Source organism: Leuciscus leuciscus, assembly GCF_965113295.1.
Source record: "Leuciscus leuciscus genome assembly, chromosome: 12".
NCBI lineage: Eukaryota > Metazoa > Chordata > Actinopteri > Cypriniformes > Leuciscidae > Leuciscus > Leuciscus leuciscus.
This window is the reverse complement of record NC_138736.1, coordinates 23,893,044-23,915,702: the sequence shown is the minus strand read 5'-3', so window position 1 is coordinate 23,915,702 and position 22,659 is coordinate 23,893,044. Positions and strand designations below refer to the sequence as shown.

Here is a 22,659-nt window from a genome sequence, read left to right as displayed (position 1 = left end):
GGCGGGCTTATGGGTGCAAATGTCCATAGGTATTGGCAGTTCGTATGGCCCAGGGGAAAAAGCTGTTCGTCAGCCTGCTGGTGTGGGATCTGGTTGACCTGTAGCGTCTCCCCGAGGGCAACAGATCAAACAGAGGGTAAGCAGGGTGTGAGGGGTCTCTTGTGATGACCTTCGTTCTCCTGAGGCAGCAGGATGTGGAGATGTTTTCCAGGCTGGGTAGTGGGCAGCTGATGATCTTTTGGGCGGTGTTAATGACCCTCTGCACAGCCTTCATGTCCTCAGCTGTGGAGCCTGCGTACCATACACTTAAACAGTGTGTTAGTACACTCACCACAGAGGAGTGATAGAAAGTCAGCAGCAACTTTGTGTCCAGATTATTCTTCCTGAGGACACGCAGGAAGTGTAGCCGCTGCTGAGCCTTCTTGACCAGGGCCCTGATGTTGTAGGTCCAAGAGTGGTCAGCAGAGATGTATGTGCCCAGAAACCTGAAGGTGGTGACGATTTCCACTCTATCTCCATTTATGAGGAGGGGGGTGATCATGTCTGTGCTTCCTGAAATCCATAATTAGTTATTTTGTTTTAAGGATATTTAGGGTCAGGTTATTATCTGAGCACCAACGCGACAGATCCTTCACCTCAGCCCTGTATGCTGTCTCGTCTCCATTGAAGATACATCCAACCACTGTGGTGTCGTCCGCATATTTTATAATGTGGTTGGTTGGATGAGTTGGAGAGCAATCGTAAGTGTACGATTGCAGTACAGCAGAGGGCTCAGAACGCAGCCTTGAGGGGAACCAGTGCTGAGTGTGAGTGTAGAGGAGTGGTGGGAGCCGAGTCTCACGGATTGTGGGCGGCTCGACAGAAAGTTTTTAATCCAGATGCAGGTGGGGAGGGGGATCTGTAGCTGTATCAGTTTACTGTAAAGAATGTCCGGAATGATTGTGTTGAACGCCGAGCTATAGTCAACGAAGAGTATCCTCACATAGCTGCTCTTGTTTTCCAGATGGCTCAGCGCAGTGTGGAGTGTGAGGGCGATGGCATCCTCCGTGGACCGGTTTGCCCTGTAGGCAAACTGGTAGGGGTCGAAGGAGGGAGGAAGGCAGTCTCTGATGTGCTGGGAGACTGATCGTTCCAGGCACTTCATGATTACAGACGTCAGAGCGATGGGTCTGTAATCATTCAAGCTGTCTATGGCAGTTTTTTGGGGAATGGGGATGATGGTAGAGGCCTTCAGACATGTGGGGACGGTAGCATGTGTCAGGGAGAGGTTGAAGAGTTTGGTGAGGATCCCTGTCAGCTGGTCTGCACATGCTTTTACCACTGCTCCCGGGATGCTGTCGGGACCAGCAGCTTTCCTTGGGTTCACTGCTCTCAGGTTCTTCCTCACCTCGTGCTCCTGAAGAGAGAGAGGTGGAGTGCTGGAGCCAGGGGGAGACAGTGACTGCATGTGTGTGGTGGGGGTCTCAAACCGGGCAAAGAAGCTGTTTAGCTCCTCCGCCATAGTGCTGCTGCTGGACGATGTGGTAGGGGGGCGGCCTTTGTAGTTGGTTAGGGCCTGGATGCCCCTCCACATCTGTCGCGGGTTGTTGTCAATCAGATGTCCCTCTACTTTCCTCTTGTAGGAGTCCTTGGCCTGTTTAATGCCCCTCCTCAGGTCAGCTCTGGCGGTGCTGTAGAGAACTCTGTCTCCTGTCCTGAAGGCCGAGTTGCGAGCTCTAATCAGGGTCTGGACTTCACTTGTCATCCAGGGCTTCCTATTTGGGAAGATCCAGATGCGTCTCTCCGCTGTGACGTTTTCAATACAGCACTTGATGAAAAAGAGGACAGACTCGGTGTGTGTGTCCAGGTCCTGATCTTCAAAAATACTCCACTCTGTGCAGGCGAAGCAGTCTTGCAGCTGGATGAGAGCATTTTCAGGCCAGGCTGTGATGGTCTGTGTGGCTGGTTTTGTTTGCCTCCTTAGGGGGGTGTAGGCCGGGAAGAGGAACAGGGAGAGGTGGTCTGATTGTCCGAGATGGGGGAGGGGGGAAGCTCTATAGGCTTGTTTAATGTTAGAATAGACATGATCTAATGTGTTTTCTCCCCTAGTAGCACACTTGACGTGCTGATGGAATTTGGGGAGAACAGTCTAAAGGCGTGCTTTATTAAAGTCCCCTGCGAATGATGTGAATGCCATCCGGATGAGCCCTCTGTTTAGTTACCATGAGCTGAAGCTGGCCGAGTGCCGTGCTAACGTTAGCATTTGGATGGATGTAAACAACAGTCACAATGACCATTTACAATGACAACCGTTAGCTCTCGTGGCAAGTAAAAGGGTCGGCACTGAACAGACATGGCCTCTAAATCCGGTGAACAGTAATTGTCAATTACTCTACCGTCTGGGCACCATTCCTCAAGTACATAAACACATAGTCCTCCACCTCTAATCTTACCGGAGGCTTCGGTCCGGTCATGGCGGTGGATAGTGCGGCCTGCTAACTCCACTGAAACATCAGGGATTAGCGGATGTAACCAAGTTTCGCTAATAATAAGCAGACAACACTCACGGATAAGATGATTGTAGGCGATTCGTGACTGCAGCTCATCCATCTTGTTCGCCAGAGATCTGGCGTTCATGAGGAGGATAGATGGTAGCGGAGGTCGGTGCGGCTGTTTCCTTAGCCGGGCTAGTAGGCCTGCCCGACATCCGCGTTTCTGCTTTCTCTCCTTGCGCCGCCTCCGACGCCTACCGGGCCCGACAACAGTCTACGGGGTGCCCGGCGATCTCGCTATCTCCGGCGGTATGTTGTGAGTCCGTGAAAAGGCACTTGTAATTTCCATTTTTTAAATATTAATCCTTTATTTTACTAAAAATACAGATGTTCATTGTTTGTTCATGTTAGTTCACAGTGCATTAACAATACAACCTTTGGTTGTAATAATATTTTAGTAAATGTTGAAATTAAGATTCACAAATGCTAACAAAACAAGTAGTTTACTAATGTTAACTAATGAAACCTTATTTTGAAGTGTTACCGAAAAAGCTTACTGTCATAAGATGTTATTAAAATGTAGGCCTACTGTATGTGTGGACTTGTTAACCCTCTGAGGTCTGAGGGGTTTTTGGTGTCCTTGAGATGTTCTGACATGCCCCTGACATTTGTGCTTTTTTCAGTTGCTTATAAACATTAATGGCAAAGGTATAATTACACTCTATTTAGCACAAACAGGGCTACCATAATATGTGAGCAACATGCATGTACATGTTTGTATTTTTGAGAGAATAATGTTTATGCATGGTTATTGAAAAAACTAAAAACTAAAGTTTCTGAAATAAGGCCACAAAACACATACTAAATACGTGTCAATAAGACTTTTGACTAATTGATGTCTTTGCCTAGAGTTTTTTCTTCAAAATGATGTGAAAATCATCCTGCCCTTATCATTCACATAACACAATACATTGATTTAAATCTTGTAAAACACTTTTTGTTTGTAAAGGCAATATGCGCAAGGGGCGTCAACCATTCAACAGCATCATGCATATGTAGTGGTTCACACCTGTGGAGACAATGGGGCCCGCATACTTAATGAGCCATTCATTCAGGTGTGTCACCTATAGCCACAAGAAAGAATGCAAGAGCAATATATATACAGTATATATATATATATATTGAAGTGTAATCTTTCTTTGTAAAAACTAAAGTATACATTTTATCATACATATTTCAAAGTTAAGGATTCATTACTTCGAATATAGCCTACATTGACAAAACATACTATATTTAACATATTAGCAAAAATTGGCAAACAAAAGCTTATTTGAGGTGGCAGATATTTTACAGTAAAAATGTGTAATCTATCCAAAACTAATCAACGAAATGTTGTCTTTCATTTGTCTGTAAAATAGGTCTTTCGTTTTTATTATAAGGAATATAAATGTTAATTTGCAGTTTAATACGTTGCTTATACAAATACATTTTATTTCAACATATTTCAATCGATTTTACTCAGTATAGCAAAATAGTTTGCTAAAAGCAGATCATTCATTCACACACAGAAGCGCAATTCAAATTTAAACCGTCTTTTTGCGAGTTGTGGTAAACAGCGCATCGCTGCCGTTCATTCATTCACACAGAAACGCGATTTACTTGAGAATGAAAAAAAATACTTACTACATTATTCCATCCGTTGCTCCTCGAAATACCAGCACTTCTGAGGTAAGTTTTCCATTATTATTATTCCTCACAGCGCTGCGAGACAGTGTAGACAAGTACACTTATCTGAATAAACTTGATGTGTTTTCTCGAGCTGATATGTGGGCGTTCACAGTTTGTATGGGATCGTCTCAGTCATTTGCGTTTGAATAGCGTGCGCTCTCCGTGGGCGGGGCCGATTAAAACGTAATAGAGACAGAGCGCAACGCGTCATAATCTGAAGACCACGCCCACCAAGGGGGAAAACAAACGAACTGTCTCCATTGACTTTGCATTGCGAGAGGCTGCCTCCTTGTCATTTCTTGCTTCTAACAAAAGACAGAATAATGCCTAAAAGCTGCTGTGTGACAAGGTGTACAGCAAACAAGCTAAGAAACCCAGAAATAAGTTTTCATAAGCTGTCGACCCCAAAAAACGAGCGTTTGAGGACATAAAAGTGGATATACAGGCTGGAACGAATGGGTCAATTGTGGGATCCTGACACTCAGTATGCACTAAAAATACACTACGTGTGCAGTAAGTTAAACATTTGGTCACTGGTGAGTCAAATATCCAAATGTCAGTTTTATATATTATATTTCTGTAAGATAAACTATCCTGTGTTGCCGATTACGGTTTCCTCCAGCGGGTGTACGTTAGTTCTCATAGTAATGAGACACGTGACGCTCTGTCTCAACTGCCTGTATCCACTTTTATGTCCTAAAAACACTCGTTTTTGGGGGTCGAGAGCTAATAAAAACTTATTTCTGGGTTTTTTAGCTTGTTTGCTGTACACCTTGTCACACAGCAGCTTTTAGGCATTTGTCTGTCTTTTGTTAGAAGCAAGAAATGACAAGGAGTCAGCCTCTCGCAATGCAAAGTCAATGGAGACAGTTCGTTTGTTTTCCCCCTGGGTGTGGGCGTGGCCTAAATGCGCTCTGTCTCTATGAGATGAGATGAGCTCGACTGGAATCGCTCTCTTTTAATACAGATTTCACAAGATGAGAATATTTGTTTTTTATATAAATTACTTCATTTAAAAGAAGAGAATTCAAGCTTCATGCCTGTGTGTCTGTATGCCTGTTTGACTGAGTATTCGCTGAGTTATTGTTCATTTTCGGACGCGTTTCAGAATGGACTTCACTGGCAGAGAGAAGGCAGAACTCGCTTCGTGTTTATTTTTCTTTATTTGGCAAAAAGCACAACACTTTGTTTTTATTGTGAGTATACACAAAAATAATACACATTTAACAGAATCGATTGATGTATGAAACTCCTATGGAAAATCAAAGTCAACAGAGTATTTATGAGTTTCTTTTACATTGATAAAAAAAAAAGCGAGCTGGTATCGCCGGCGATACCGTAGACCTCAGGGGGTTAAACATCCTATGATATATTATTTATCTAAATTTAAATGTCATAGGATAATTTCAAATGAATGTGATGGTATTATTTGCAGGTCAACTTTCTATAAAACATTGGTAACACTTTACAATAAGGTTCATTATTTAACATTTATGTATTAAAGCAGGGGTGGGGAACCTTTTTCATATCAAGGGCCATTTACAATTTTTTAACATTCTTTAAGGGCCATTGTAATGAGGTTCAGTGTTTGGAAGGAAGAAGACAGGGTCGGCGTGACTGGTACTCGTACGTTTTATTGGAAACTCAAAACCATAAACAAAACAAAACAGGTGCGCAGTCGGAAGCGACCACCCGGAAACCTGACTCTATTATGTTATTTTATAATATTATTGTATATTTTTGGAATAAAAAAGGTCAATTTAGCTTAAAGGGAATTCATTTATAGGGAATTTTGAAAGAATCACTACTTTTACGGCTGAGCAAATGGCTCGTCCAGCGTTCACTTTAACGGGCTGTAACTATCAGCTCTGCAGCAGATATTAAAGGGTTAGTTCACCCAAAAATGAAAATTATGTCTTTAATGACTCACCCTCATGTCGTTCCAAGCCCGTAAGACCTCCGTTCATCTTCGGAACACAGTTTAAGATATTTTAGATTTAGTCCGAGAGCTTTCTGTCCCTCCGTTGAAAATGTATGTACGGTATACTGTCCATGTCCAGAAAGCTAATAAAGACATCATCAAAGTAGTCCAAGTGACTACAGTGGCTCAATCTTAAAGGTCCCATGACATGCTACTTTTTGTAGGCTTTAATATAGTCCTTAGTGGTCCTTAGTAATGTATCTTAAATCTCTTTCCAAATATTTTGCCTCGGTGCAGAATTATAGCCACTACAAGCCAGTCCCAGAATGAGCTTCCTTCAGACGGGCCGTTTCGGTGTCTGTAGCTTTAAATACTAATGAGGAGGAGAAAGGTGGCACCAGGTGGAGGGTGGGTTTGGCCTTGACCATCTTGCGCAACGGTACCATGCATGTTTGTTTATGTTGGATATATTGCAATAGCACGAAGACACGCAGTCGTTCAAGCATTTCAGTTTGACCCAGAATCTGATCCAGATGGAGAAGCAACGGATGAAGAAGTTGCAACTCAGCGGCTCCAGCAGGACGTTTCCGAATGGTTAGTTTAAAATATTATGTCTGGATACGGTACTTTATTCGGATGGTTTACAGTTATCATCATGTAGCTAACGTGAACCTACTGTTGCCTTTTCATGAGAGATCTGTAACGTCTGTAATTTATCTTATTACAATTACATCAAGCTCTGCGATCTTGAAATGCGGATATCGCGCGTGCCATATAACCAACAGGAAAACGGTTATCCAAATAACAAAGAAATGTACAACACTCGCGTTACAGTATGTGTAACTTGATGCTGTCTACCTTTACATTAGCGCAAGTAACTGCATAGCTAATGTGACAGCCACATTCTACGTGTAAGAAGCTAGGTAACCATAAACAGTAAAGCAACACACTTATATATAATTTGTTGACTGACTTGTCCGACGTTCAGCAAGCCCAGCTCTGTATTGACCATTCGATGTTCATTTGTACATCCAATTATTGAGCAATTATGCTTCGCTCGCTCAAAAGCCATGATATCTCTCGTGGACAAACTAAAATCGCGCGCGCGTTCTACTTCCTAGCTCATTTTCTCATGGGCGAGAAATATTCTCTGGGCGGGCAAAGCAGAGAAAGGGGAGGTAACATTTATCCTTATAACGTCATAAGGAGGAGATTCGAGATCAGCCCGGTTGAGCTTCCATTTTCTCAAAGGCAGAGAAAAATAGCAAAAGCTCGATTTACACCGATTAAAATTTTTAGAAACTTGGGGACCATTTACAGGCTAGGGGAACTCATATTAATGTTAAAAAACCTCAGAAAGTGGAAATTTCATGTCATGGGACCTTTAAAGGGTTAGTTCACCCAAAAATGAAAATTCTGTCAGTAATTACTCACCCTCATGTTGTTCCAATCATGTAAGACTTTCGTTCATCTTCGGATCACAAATTAAGATATTTTTGATTAAATCTGAGAGCTATCTCACTCCTCCATAGGCTTCCAGAGGGACCGAAACTCGCCAGCCCAGAAAGTCAGTGAAGAAAATGTTGAAATAGTCCAAGTGACTACAGTGGCTCTACATTAAGTTTATCATGCGACGACAATACTTTTTGTGCGAAAAAACAACAAAAATAACGACTTTATTCAACTATTAGTGTTCTTCAATGTGGGCCTCTGACGAGAGTTCACGGGAGCGCCACGACGCATGCGCGAGAACTGAGATTACGGCGTTCTTCTACTACTACTTGTTACTGGCTGCTCACTCCTTAGGAGTATTATCGCCATCTACTGTACAAGATGACGTCCCGACATTGCCGGGAGCGCAAAACGGTCTGTTTACAAGCAGCTGAAGACGCGCGCTGTATGTAAAACTGTATTCGTAAATATGTCCGCAGATTTCGATGTAGATGAAGATTTGATTTTTTTTTAACCAACCATACTTATTTGAACCAGAATACACAGACATTGAACTACAAGAGATGGAAGATGCTGCAACACAACCGCAGTCTGCTTCTGAAAGACAGAGAGCATTGGACAGCTGATGGTGTAAATGTAATCAGTGCCAAGCGATGCCTACTGAGGCCATCCTTAAAAATATTTTGGTTTGCCGTAACAGCCCAAAAAAAAAAAAAAAAAAAAAAAAAGGGGTCGGTTGGTCGGTTTATAAAGCGACGGGAATACTTTTTGTGCGTGTAGTAAAACTGCGTAGCGCTTCTGTGTTGTACACACGCATCACACACATGACCAGCGTTGGCCAATAGTGAGCCTACGTGTGACGTACAACACAGATGCGCTACACATTTATACTACGTGAAAAAACTCGAGGCCCAGAGAGAAGGAAATGAATAGTGGAATAAAGTCGTTATTTTTGTTTTTTGCGCACAAAGTATTCTCGTCGCTTTATAAACTTAAGATTGAGCCACTGTAGTCACTTGGACTACTTTGATGTCTGTATTACCTTTTCTGGACATGGACAGTATACCGTACATACATTTTCAATGGAGGGACAGAAAGCTCTCGGACTAAATCTAAAATATCTTAAACTGTGTTCCGAAGATGAACGGAGGTCTTACGGGCTTGGAACGACATGAGGGTGAGTCATTAATGACATCATTTTCATTTTTGGGTGAACTAACCCTTTAATATCCAAACTATAGTGAAAAAAACATTATTAGCAGATCAGCAGTTCAAGACATTAAATTCTTAAGCACAGAACACAAGAACACTTCTCTTTAAATACAAACAAGACTGATTATTTTAACACAAAACTTATATCTAACACAAACACAAGCACACACATTCATATGTAAATTACCATAAAATCACCATAAATTACACTTACAGTATCTGTGGTCTCTTAATTTCCCGCTCTAAGCAGAGAGTACAGTTTAGACTTAATTCCTATTATAAGAATACGATATATTTTACACGGATTTCATTCAAGTCATCTTCCGAATTATGAACAGACACACACATTGGTACCAAACAAGGCACCCTTTAAATCAACCATTCAATAGTTATAATAATTGCATGAATAATGTGTGATCTAAGCATAAGTCACATATATAGGTTGTAGACATGATATAGAATTATGCAGTTGAACTGTTTGATTAAGTACGTCAAGCATTGTTTTGGGATGATCTTGTGTATTTTGATATGTAAAGTCTCAGTCTCTGGTTTTAAGATATTCAGCCCTTTGTTTCAGAGCTCATGTCAAACTGAGGTTATAAGAAGAGGAAGGTCTGTTTTGAATCTTTTATCGTGGGATCAAACAACCTCTGGCGTTATCTTTGTGGGGCTCGAGCTATGCTATCTCCAAACTAATCAGTCTTTTACAAACTACCTAACGTTGGCAACATTCTTCCTTTAGCTAGGCTCTCTCATCTCTTTGAAGCTTGCATGGCCATAAAGTACTTAGCTGGGGGGTTTGCTAGTTAGCTCAGACTGAATGGAGTCTCAAAAGGCAGATCGCCTGATTTAGGGTCCAGAGTGTTGTTTTTTTTGTTTGTTTGTTTTTTGTGGAATTCTGTTTGAACGAATCATCTCTGTCCTATCTGTTCTCAGATCCTACATAAGTGATCCAAACAGAATTTAATTCTGCTGTAAAGCAGCTTTAAAAAAGTGTAAAAGCATTAACACAACTACAAAAGACCATGAATAACCATACAAGCTAGATTTTTTCCGGAGCAATAGGCTATTACGGAAGTGTTAAATATCACTGTAATATGTCTGTATTACGTGACATACGTATGTTGCCTTGATCAAAAAGGTTTATAACTGGAACATTGAGCGACAATATATTTTAAAGCGATTTCCTTCATTTTGACAGAAAATAAATATTGTATTTACCTGCTTTAGAAACATTCCTATAAACAATGCTGATCAGGGGCAGAGCTAGGGCCCTTTGGCCACCCCCCTCACAATTGCCTTTTCTGTCTGTTTTATCTGGATCAGAATTGAGTTTATTTAAATGTAGAACCTCTTTATGACCACAACACACGGGAGACTTTTCAGGTGTCCATACAAATTTTGCCTCGGTGCCAGGCGCAAATCAATCAAGACAAGAAAAAAACAAACACAGGTGCCGAGGGAGACTCGGCGTCACCCGAAGAGTAGATAGATATACAAATCTCTGAACATTTGGGTAAATACAACATGATTAAATGTGGAGATGATTCAAAAGAGGCGTCAAAATGTAAAAAAAATGCATGCATTTGTTATGCGTCTCATTTTATGAACACTACCCTCAAATATATGTAAGTTACTGCTATGTGAGCTCACAATATAAGGCACAGATTAAATGTAATTTTTATCTGTAATTTAATGCACAAATAAATGCAAGTCTTTTTCATTTGTACTCGAAAACAGGCACCATTTTGCGTTAGTTGGCAGATTACAAATGGAAATGGATCGCATAAATATCTGTATAAAATTACAGATTTATATTCTGGCATTTATTTTAAGTGCAGCCTCGTTTATCATATTCACATTGTTGCACATTGGGATTAAAGAGTTTTTTTTTTTGTAATGAGTTTAAGTTTGATTCAATTAGTTGCCAAAATAAATTGCAACAATTCTGTGTTAAACATTCAGTTTTATTTCAGTTGCAAGTCTTCGAAACAGATCTTACAGTCTAGGATTAAGACAATTGTAATTGAGTGAAGGTGATTTTATTTTATTTTTTTTAAGTACTATTAATTGTATTCAGTTGTGCTGTATAGGCACTAAAACAGTTTAGTACTTTTTAGTCAAACTTATTTTTGTTGAATAAACATTTCTGTGCCACCCCTATGAAAATATCCTGATTCACCATTGAAGCTAATAGGGATTACAAGTGAAAAGGGGAAATTATTACATTTTAAAGGGTTAGTTCACCCAAAAATGAAAATTCTGTCAGTAATTACTCACCCTCATGTTGTTCCAACCGCGTAAGACCTTCGTTCATCTTCGGAACACAAATTAAGATATTTTTGATGAAATCTGAGTGCTGGGTCACTCTCCATAGACTGCTAGGTGGCCCAAACTTGCTGGCCCAGAAAAGTTATTAAAGAGATCGTTAATATAGTCCAAGTGACTACAGTGGCTCAATCTTAAGTATATCAAGCGACGAGAATACTTTTTGTGCTCAAAAACAAACAAAAATAACGACTTTATTCCACTATTCATTTCCTTCTCTCTGGGCCTCGTAGTGTTTTTACGCAGCGCGTCTGTGTTACACGTCAGACACGTGACCAGCGTCGGCCAATAGTGAGCCTACGTGGTGACGTGTAACACAAGACGCGCTGCGCAAAAATACTACGAGGCCCAGAGAGAAGGAAATGAATCGTGGAATAAAGTCGTTATTTTTGTTTGTTTTTGCGCACAAAAAGTATTCTCGTCGCTTGATATACTTAAGATTGAGCCACTGTAGTCACTTGGACTATATTAACGATCTCTTTAATAACTTTTCTGGGCCAGCAAGTTTGGGCCACCTAGCAGCCTATGGAGAGTGACCCAGCACTCAGATTTCATCAAAAATATCTTAATTTGTGTTCCGAAGATGAACGAAGGTCTTACGCGGTTGGAACAACATGAGGGTGAGTAATTACTGACAGAATTTTCATTTTTGGGTGAACTAACCCTTTAAAGCATTCCTGTGAAAACAAACCTGAAGATAGACATGCAGCTAATGAATAAACCAAGATTGACCCTAACTGCTTGATCAAGCGATGCATGAAAGTCAAGTGTGTACTGGGAGATTAAATGTGTTTTGGGGGGTTTTGGTCTCTGTCTTTATAGTACATGCATCTTTAAAGTCCATCCATGAATCCCTGGCTCTGGAGCGTGAGCGTGTCAGACAGGCTTGGGCCGGACCAGACCTTCGGCAGTCAACCTCAGATCAGTTGGCCACATTGTGCACGACCCTTTCAGAGGTAAATTGTTGCTCATTGTTCAAGATGTTTCTGGTGTGTACACTTATGACTACAACGTGAGCTGCTATTACTATTGTCACCTATAAACAAGATTTTTGTTACTGCAGACTGAGGGATGAGATAAATATTTTGTGGTAATTGAAAACATGTTAGCCCTTAAAATCATATTCTCATAACATTTGCATTGCCTGTTGTGGCCAATTCTCTATCTCTGGTTCAGGTCTTCAATATCAGGTTCAGGTCTCAGAAGAAATCTTTCAGAGTCGAAGTTTCAGGTCTCAGAAGAAGTAACTTTATTGAACAATTCAACAAAGTGAGATGGTAGCTAAGCATCTAATTTTACAATGGTTTTCTCTCAGATCTTATACCTTTTCTCTCATCCCTTGGTGTCCAATTTCCTCGCTTGGTGACCAATTAGCGTTATCATAGTTATCTTTTTCTCTTTGCTCCTCCTTGTCACGTCGCCACGATTAGAAACACCTGCATTAATGTCCAATTTCTATTGGTGGCCATACTGGCGCATGCGCTTTATTAAATATGATTTCATATATGGTTTTTAGGGTACTTTTCCACTCTTGTCCTTAGACTACCTTTCACCCAGTTTTTGTCCTGTCCTCACACAACCTCTTCCTTGTAAACACTTTTGACAGGTTCAGTGTTTCCCATCATTTTGCCCCCTTTGACCGGTTTTCTCTGTTTCCCATGATTTTAGGCCTTCGTTTCCCCTGCTTTTGGGCCTCCCATATTCTAGGCCTAGTTTCCCTAATATTCATATCATGCATTTGAATAGGATTCATGTGTGACACAGATGAGACAAAGAAAATTCTCCAACACATCCCCCCTTTGGGACTAATTCTAGTCCCACCTTTGACTATTACTTCCCAGAATGTATCTTCATGATTAGGGTACTTCTCTTCCATTATCTATTCAATATGGTCAATATAGACCATCCATCTTTTATCAACAGACCCCCATCACAAAGGTACACTCTGGAGGAAGAATGAGACCAAACATCTCCACCCTTACTTGGCTAGAGTGGAGTAAAAGATCTCACCTTCCTGTGGAATCATCGTTTTAACAGATTCATCATTCTAACAGATGTGTTGTTTTTAAACATCATGCTTTCAATACTTGTTAAAAACTTGGAGTTTTAGTCCCTTATCTATCGGTGTCAGAGGTGCTGCGGTGCCAGAGGTACTGCGCAGGCGCTTCCGGTGGCCTGGAGTGCTATCTGGGTTGCTCCATCGTTGCCAGAGGTGCCCTGTTCCTGCCTAGGGCGCTATCTGGTGTTGGAGCAGACAGCGGGTTTTTAAACCACCAGTTGAGTCAGCTCTTGTTTCTTCAACAGTCGATGACCGCTTTTGCAAATAATTCCTCTTTTGCACTATAACTATATACATGTTCCAATCTCAAAATATAAAAAGTGAATAAAGTGATTATTAGTAATAAAAACATTCTTATCTTTTCCCTTTATGTCTGGTTGCATTACCTCGTACCACGGGCAATGACCTGCTTTAGACCTTCTATCGTCCCCTCTCATGCACAGATTATATAAGTTAGCAGCTAATGTGATTATATGTAAACACATTTTCAGTAGGATTATGGTAAAATATTTCCGAAAGATTATATGAGTAAATATTCTCAGGAAAAGGGCCCTTATGAAAAGAACAAAGAAATACAGAAAACCCCTCTAACTAACTTCCTACTCTACCCATATTCTAATTAGTCTATCTATTTTACCCCAAAATAAAATACACAGTGGGGCTACCTCCCTCTCTTACCAGAAACAAAGTCAAGAATGTATTAAAAGTAATAAAGTGCCCTTTTCCATTCATCCAGACCCTTACAAAAAGTCATCCAGCTCATCCATGCCTGGGCCAATGGAAAGGCACAACACAAGAGAACAACAAAAGAAAAACAACATCACCCACAGCTATTATTATGCCCACCTTAATGAACCATTCTTTCCATCATCCAAACCCAGAATCAAACCAGTTTCCCAAATCTCTGTCTCTCCCCGCATTTCCAGTGTTCTCTTGTCTCAGGTCCTTCAACTTCTTCATGGCCCTAGTAAAATCTCAATCAGAGGCTGTATTATTTGGAATAAAGGTTCAACAGTCAATTCCAAACATCACACATACCCCTCCTTTTTCTGCCAGTAACCAGTTCAGAGCTTGTCTGTTTTGCCATGTAATTTTGCTGGTGGATTTTAGCTGATGGCCTAAGGCATCCATTGCTTGATCATAGTCTTAATTGTTCTGTTGATTGTCAGAGCTAATCTGAGATGGTACTGTATGCCAAATCTTGGGATGACTTCTTTGGTTAAATTTTCTATCAGTTTCTGCTCCTTCGACCCATATGCTAAATCTATCTATGAAAACTGTATCTGTATCTTTTTCCTCTTACTGATTTTATCATGTCCACATAATCCATCACTAGATGTTTGAAGGTCCTTCTGGAACTTAGATAGAGCCTATTGGAGTTGCTGTTCCTTTTCTGACATTATTTTGTGAATCTTTGTATTTTTTATTTTTCTAATGTTATTTTTCTAATAATCTCCCCCCTTGCGCAATGGTCAAAACCATGCGCATCTGAAATTAAAATAGTAAAAAGGGTTGCTAGTGTAATTATTTGTCTTTTAATACCTCATTTGTCCAATAGTCTGAAGTTGAGGGTTTTGCTTATGCCTTCTTGACTATTTTATATTAAATTATCTATTAAATTTCAAGGTGCGAATACAACCAATTCTAAATTAGTAACAACTCTGATGACAAAAGCTACTGAATGTAGGCAATATGGCATTCCCCATGTGACAGTGTCTAAATATTTTGAATAACACAGTTGGTCGATATCAGTTGCCATTTGATTGTGTTAAACACTGCTGTCATACACCCCACATTTTTCAATATCTAATAGATACAAATTGCTGGTAGGTCTGGACATGCTGTCGTTTGAAAAAACCATTATCAATTTCTCTTATCTGATTTGTCATTCATCTGTTAATTTAATTTCTCTTCATAATCTTTTCTTCTGTTGCTTATGAGATGCTCTTTTAAATGACTGGAGATTTTAGCATAATCTCGAATTCATAACCAACAATATCAACATCCTGAAATCCCTGGTAATGACAGCATTTGTGACATCACATGTTTGTAATTTGTGTAGTCACTATTTTTATTTCTAAACCTAAAAACATTTTTTTAAACTATTGACCAAGATGGAGTGACCAGCACCATAGCCTTATCATCCTTATGTTTTGTTGTCGAATATATTATGTCCTCTCTTTTCCTGATAGAGAGCTCAGTATCACTCAAGCTTATATCAGCTCTGTCTTGAAAGCAGAGCCCAAAAACTCTGTTCAATGGACAACATCATCAATTATCTAATTATGCATTTACCCCTAATTGGTTAATGCAGTAGTCCCTCACTATGCTGAGTCCAGCGTCAGTTGTAGTTAATTATTGAGTCATGCAAACACTTCCCCTCCCATTTTTTTTTTATGCTTACAGCTGGACTAATGTCTATTGAAAGAAAGCAAATAGAGAGTGTCAGCTTCACAGAATATAGAGAACTGCTGTTGGACCAGTGAATAATCAAAATACAATTTATATGGCCTATCAATAAAATTTGAAGCGGTCTCTGTAGTGATCATTGAAAACGCATCACCTGTGCCCATTTAGTAAAGGATGGAGTCCTTCTGCTTGGACCAGCGATCAGTTGAACTGGTTGGGCTGCTGTCTGAGTGTTTCCCTCCTCATCCGATGCATTTGATCTGTCAGTCTTTGTTGGCATTCAAGGGTCTGGTGTCATGTTGAGACATAGTGGTTTGACTCTGGATGCTGTTGTCTCTCTGCCTCTCCTCAGTCTGGCTTTCGGTCAAGCCACGGAGGAGGCAATTTTGCATGATGGCAGGATGTTTTTCTTGGTTGTTTCTGCATCAACACAGTCTTTGTCCATACCAGCCCCTCAGAAGTTCCAGCTTCCTCTTCCAGAGGGGATGAAGGCCCACCAACCGAACGCCTCTTCTTTTATCTGCAGCCGTGTCCTTATGTTTCTCGCTCTCACTTGTTGCCCAGTCCAGTTGCTGTTGGTTATGTTGAGGGAACCGTCCCAAGTGCTGTCTGGTGTCATCTGGAAATTGAACACTCAGAGATCCGTGTTAATCAAATTCATCCTTTATAAATTCTGCAACCATCTCTTTCAATTGTCCCTGAATTTCAGAAGTCTCATCTGGTTGATAACAGCAGTTTGCCCATGCAATTTTAATAAAGCAAGTTCTTCTTTGCAGTTTGCAGAAAATAGCAGCCTTTCAGTCTAAATTGCCTTATTTTCAGTCACATATATAGTATTTTTATCACTCGTTATATCGATCTCTACTCTCGCAAGCATTTTAGGATTAAATCAATGAGTCTCATTACTGTGAAATGTGTATAATACATATGGCTGTTAAAAAAAAATTCTGTTTAGCTTGGTCACCCAATCCTGCTCATTCAACACAATGCACAAGTTATTTTAAGTTAACGGAATCCAAAGATCTCAATTTCTGCAATGGCTCAAATTTAAAACTGTCTCAGGGACAACAAGATGCAAACATCATAGGCCATGTCTTTATATAACAGGTCAGTCATACCCACATCTAGCATGTCTCTCTCTCTATATATATATTTTATCTCTAAATGTCAGATATTTCTAAACCTTTTTTATCAATTATTTGATTTTCCTCTGGGAACTACACAAACCACTTATACTAAGGAGAAAACTCCAGTGTTTTTGATGGTCACCAGTTTGCGCAATCCTCCATATCAATCCCTGTTAGGCTTGCTTATTAATTTAATTCCCCCATAGACCGATCAACTAACATTTAAGCAATTTTATATTTTCTTTCAGGTTAATTTCTTATCAATTATTTTATTGGTATTTTCTTGGTATTTATGAAATTAGTCTACTTTTAATTCTGACTGGATTAGCAGCTTTCACCAATCTTACTTGATCTCTTAGTAAACTGTTTTTGAATACCTTTTTATTTATTTTTTACGAATGTTTCAGTGTCTCTGCACATAGCCACATCTAATGTTCCTTCAGTTGGCCATTTTATTTTTAGGCTTCTTTCCCCATTTTTGGAGGGTTGTCCTATAGTATCTGCAAAATTAATATTTTGATCTTGATATCTCTACAGGTGTTGATGCCATTATAATCTTAATTATTATCGGTGTGTTTGACTCATTTTTAGTGTATCCTACTAACCCCAGCTTGCATCTATTCTTAACTAGTTTTCAGCAAGATGGTCAGACATTTATTAAGATATCTGATTAGTCTTTCTCAGGTATTTCAAAAATGCAGTTCCTCTATTACAGGTCCACTGGTGGGGATGACAGTTACAAATAAAATCTCTCAATGTGCTGTTCAAAGTGTACACCAATGTATTGAAAATGGTTACTCACTTTCTGGTTTATATGCTAGTCAGAACTAGGAAAGGTGAACTCTTTCTCTCTGTCTCCCTCCTTTCCTTCCTCACACACACACTTGCAGTCTCACTTTCTTCTTGCAGCCCCTCCTCTCTCTGTCAGAGGCAGCCCCTCCTTTTTGCCTCTCTTTCTCAAATTACAGCAGTTCCTGCCTTTGTCCTTCCTCATTTATAAATTCCTTTTCCAACCAAAAATGATTTCTTATGCCTTTTGTTAATTCTAGTGTCTGTCTTAATTTTTCCTCTTCTCGTTGCCTTCTATCCCATCGTCTATATCTATCTTTTTCACTGTCAGTAATTCCGTTCCACATTTATTCTCACTTAACTTTAAGACTTCTTGAAGAGAAAGAAAAACTTTATCAGTTGTCTGTATTTCCTTATTCCCCTCTACCTTCTGTGGTTCTTCACTTCACATACAATTGTGCTTATTTTATTTCACTCTTCATTCATACACCCGGGATTTCAATCACACACTTTCATTCATTCTTTTGATATCTTTTTGTTATAAATGCAGAAACAATGCTTGTTTGCTCAGTTCTTACTTAGCAAAGGCTGTATTTCTCTGTCTGGATCGCAGCACTTGCAGTCTGGCAAATGACCAAACAATCGACAAGGCCAGCTTCTTGGAATATTTTTTGTTCTTTGATACTTATATCTTTGTATTCTTTTTTCACTCATTTGTTTGTCACCATCCATCCAATTTGAATAGCTTTTATCCTTGTATTGGTTTCTTAATCAAATCCTCTGCTTAGTCTCTGCTAAATTTGATTTTCACTTGCAGCTCAGCAAACTATACATTTTATTGACTAGTTAGGTACCTTTTTGACAACGCGCCCAGAATAATCTGGTAACTAGCCCAGACCTGGCAATATGCCCAGACTGGCAATATGCCCAGACCTGGCAATATGCCTGGACCGGACAGCTGGTACCCCCTCCTCTCTGCTCCTTCAGATTCTCTTGTAGTACAATAATGATAATTTTATATCTTCCATTCAGTTTTGGTTCAGATCACTTATTTCAGCTTCTTTTTCTTCAATAAAAACTTGTTAGCAACTTTTCTAGACAACACTCTTTTTGCCTATATATATTTAATTTTCATACAGTTTTAGTTCAAATCACTTATTTCTTGAAACAACGCTCTTTTTTTTCTTTTTTTCTTTTCTTTTTCTTTATTTTTAAAAAAAAAAACTTATTAGCAATTCTTTCTTCAATGCTTTCTTCACATATATATTTTTAATACTCTTTCTTTGTTCTCTCTCTGCACTTCTCTCTGCACTACTGATAGCGCACTAAGAATAAACTAACAATACGCCCGGACCGGACAGCTTGGCAGCACGCCCGGACCGGCCAAACGACACCCTCCTTCTCTGCTCTTCTCCTAAAGATATTCCTGCAGTACAATCTAATAATGATCTTATATCTCCTGATCACTTTTAGTTTAAATCACTGATTTTAGCTTGTTCTCTTTTCTACAATAAAAACTCATTGGTAACTGTTATTTGAAGCACTACACTCTTCACAATTATATATATATTTAATACTCTCTCTCTACTCTCTCTGCACTCCTGTAGATCTCTCCTCCTAGAGACAGACAAACAGTGTGCTTTTGCACCTTTTGACGCACTCACTTCGCACTTTTTGCGTTTAAGACAAACAAACAGACATGTGAGCACTTCTTACTCACTGTGACGTACCTTCCACGTCACGTAGCGCACTTCATATGCTACACGCACTTCTTGCGTTTAAATACACAAATAGACAAACATGTGAGCACTTCTTACTCACTGTGACGTACCTTCCACGTCACGTAGCGCACCTCATACGCTACACTCACTTCTTGCGTTTAAATACACAAATAGACAAACGTGAGCACTTCTTACTCACTGTGACGTACCTTCCACGTCACGTAGCGCACCTCATACGCTACATGCACTTCTTGCGTTTAAATACACAAATAGACAAACATGTGAGCACTTCTTACTCACTGTGACGTACCTTCCACGTCACGTAGCGCACCTCATACGCTACACGCACTTCTTGCGTTTAAAACGAATAAAAAAAAATTAAAAAAAGATTTATGATGCATCAAATTATTCAAACACTCACACATTCATATCATTCACACTGCGCATGCGATTTCTCCCTATGACCCGAAAATTAGACTTTCCTCTTTCTTTAATTTATTTTAATCTTTTTAGGTTATTTTATTTTATTCGTTTTAGGTTCTTTTGGCGGTGGAGTTTTTAAAATAGATAGCAACCAATGTGACAGCTTACCAGCAGTGACCGCACAAAACAAAAATATAAGCAAAAACTGCTTACCTTTTATTTTTAGCCGGCTCTTTGTTTTGTGTGGACTCTGCCAGGGCCCCCACCACTGCTCACTCGACTCCGCTCCGCTCCTGGCTGCTGGCTCGTCAATTATGTTGTGGCCAATTCTCTATCTCTGGTTCAGGTCTTCAATATCAGGTTCAGGTCTCAGAAGAAATCTTTCAGAGTCGAAGTTTCAGGTCTCAGAAGAAGTAACTTTATTGAACAATTCAACAAAGTGAGATGGTAGCTAAGCATCTAATTTTACAATGGTTTTCTCTCAGATCTTATACCTTTTCTCTCATCCCTTGGTGTCCAATTTCCTCGCTTGGTGACCAATTAGTGTTATCATAGTTATCTTTTTCTCTTTGCTCCTCCTTGTCACGTCGCCACGATTAGAAACACCTGCATTAATGTCCAATTTCTATTGGTGGCCATACTGGCGCATGCGCTTTATTAAATATGATTTCATATATGGTTTTTAGGGTACTTTTCCACTCTTGTCCTTAGACTACCTTTCACCCAGTTTTTGTCCTGTCCTCACACTACCTCTTCCTTGTAAACACTTTTGACAGGTTCAGTGTTTCCCATCATTTTGTCCCCTTCGACCGGTTTTCTCTGTTTCCCATGATTTTAGGCCTTCGTTTCCCCTGCTTTTGGGCCTCCCATATTCTAGGCCTAGTTTCCCTAATATTCATATCATGCATTTGAATAGGATTCATGTGTGACACAGATGAGACAAAGAAAATTCTCCAACATGCCTATGAGTAGGCCAGGCAGAATTTAGATTTTTTTTTTTTTTTTTATCATTTAATGTGAGGAATGAATTTAAATTATAGGTTGTATGTGCTATCTTGTATGCTGTCTTGCTTTTTATGAAGTCGAGTCACCTTTATTTAAATTGCGCTTTATAAAATGCAGATTGTTTCAAAGCAGCTTTACAGTGATAACTGGAAAATTGTGCATTTCGGCTGTTGTTCAGCTGAAGTCAGTTCAGTGTTGATTCAGTTCTGTTGTAAAGATCATCAAATATTAATTAGTTAATTTAATTTATAAAGCAGTTCTGCAAAAAATTGTCATTGTTCGGCTCAGTTCAGTTCTCATACAAACGCATCAGTACAATCAGATCAATAATATTGTTGAATATTAAGTGTCCCCAACTAAGCAAGCTAGAGGCGACAATTTATTATCCTTAAATTGTGTCAGTTTGTGACTTTGTTTATTTTGTTTTTAGCTTGAGCTGCAGTCACGTTTAACCAGAGTTCACTCTGTGTCACTGTCATCCGATTCCTCAGATGAGTCCTACTGTACTGTGCGTCAGGATCAGGTGTGTGCTTCCCCATGCCCTATGTGTTTTAAAGTAAATGTTTTTATTTATTCCAAAAATGTTTTCATTATGCAGCCCACCCCCGCTCAGGACCATAAGCTGTATCGTACACCCTCAGTGACTGACTCTACAGCTGAGTATTTTGATGCCAGTGAGATGGTTTGTGAGAATTTGTCTGAAAATGAAATGTCTGACGAATCTGGTTTGAGTGATGTCACCACAAGCAACTCTGAACCAGAGGAAGGTCACAGTACGTCTACAATTACTGAAAACTTGAGGTGTTTTTAGTTTTGTGCACATTCACCCATTTATTGGTATGTTACTTCATTTTTCAGCAGCTGCAAATGAGAAGTACAGAGCCAGTGTTTCCAGTGCAAAAGATTTGCCTTCTAATGCTCTGAAGGTCACTGGACGGCGCACAGTGCTTCCTGCACACAGCACAGATAACAGCCATATTGGAATCCTTACCATCCTGTACAACAACATTGGGAAGGATTTGTCACGGGTCTCCATGCCAGTGGCTCTCAATGAACCGCTTAGTTTATTACAGCGTGTCAGTGAAGAGCTGGAATATTCTGAACTCCTGGATATTGCCAACCACATAGATGACCCTTACAAAAGAATGGTAAGGGCCTGGTGCATCATACATTTTATCCTAACAGTGTGTGTACCATAGAATATATACTTGGATGCCTCATTAGCAGCTGTTACCATGGGCCACTATTTCACATTTTTCATATGTATTTGTTTAGAGCTCTGCTATCAGAGGTGACTGTGTCCAAGTTATTTATTTCAGAAATGTTCATATACAAATCACACAGTTGGCTAACAATATATTAATTTAAACAATGTATTTAAGGCAGAAACAATGAGCTCATGAAGTAATGAATACATGTTTGCTAACAAATGATTAGGATATTTAGATTTTTTTTGCATTTGCTTCATCTGAAGTCTTTGCAGGAGTTGGTGCTGTCTCTTCACATGCGTTGGGGCATCTGAAGTCTTCATAAGAGGCTAGATCCAAACTGGAGCTAACATACTCTCTAGTTACCTCAGGATGGGCATCCCGAGATGAAATAGAAAAGCAAGTGGAAATAAGTAGCGTAGCTGCTGTTCCAAACAGAAAAGTAAATGGAAATAATTAGCGTAGCTTCTGTTCATAACATTTTAAAGCAAATATAATCATATGCATTTGATCTGATATAACTGTAGTATAAGGTTATGAGATGCATTATGTGAATGCTTGGTTAAAGAGATGTCTTTAATCTAGATTTAATCTGAGCCCCGAACATTACAAGGAAGGCTATTCCAGAGTTTAGGAGCCAATTGTGAACGCACTCTCCCTCCTTTAGTGGACTTAGATATCCTAGTTACTATCAGAAGCCCCATTTTTATGATTTTAAAGAACATGAGGGATTGTAGGGCAATAGAGGATCCATTAAATACACAGGAGCTAAACCGTTAAGGGCCTTATAGGTCAGTAGCAATACT

The 22,659-nt window shown here is 39.7% G+C and overlaps 1 protein-coding gene across 3 annotated transcripts in view; it reads left to right on the top strand.

The window, feature by feature from the left end:
* The window catches only part of LOC309511481 (oxysterol-binding protein-related protein 7-like), a 116,577-nt gene that overhangs the window by 42,591 nt on the left and 51,327 nt on the right, over window positions 1-22,659 (top strand). For 2 of the 3 annotated variants that reach the window (XM_082186715.1, XM_082186716.1), the window contains 4 exons: window positions 11,935-12,068; window positions 21,076-21,168; window positions 21,244-21,418; window positions 21,504-21,793. In XM_082186715.1, the coding sequence (XP_082042841.1) occupies window positions 11,935-12,068; window positions 21,076-21,168; window positions 21,244-21,418; window positions 21,504-21,793 (692 nt within the window). The remainder of the gene's footprint in view (window positions 1-11,934; window positions 12,069-21,075; window positions 21,169-21,243; window positions 21,419-21,503; window positions 21,794-22,659) is intronic. The other variant, XM_082186717.1, reaches the window with a different exon arrangement.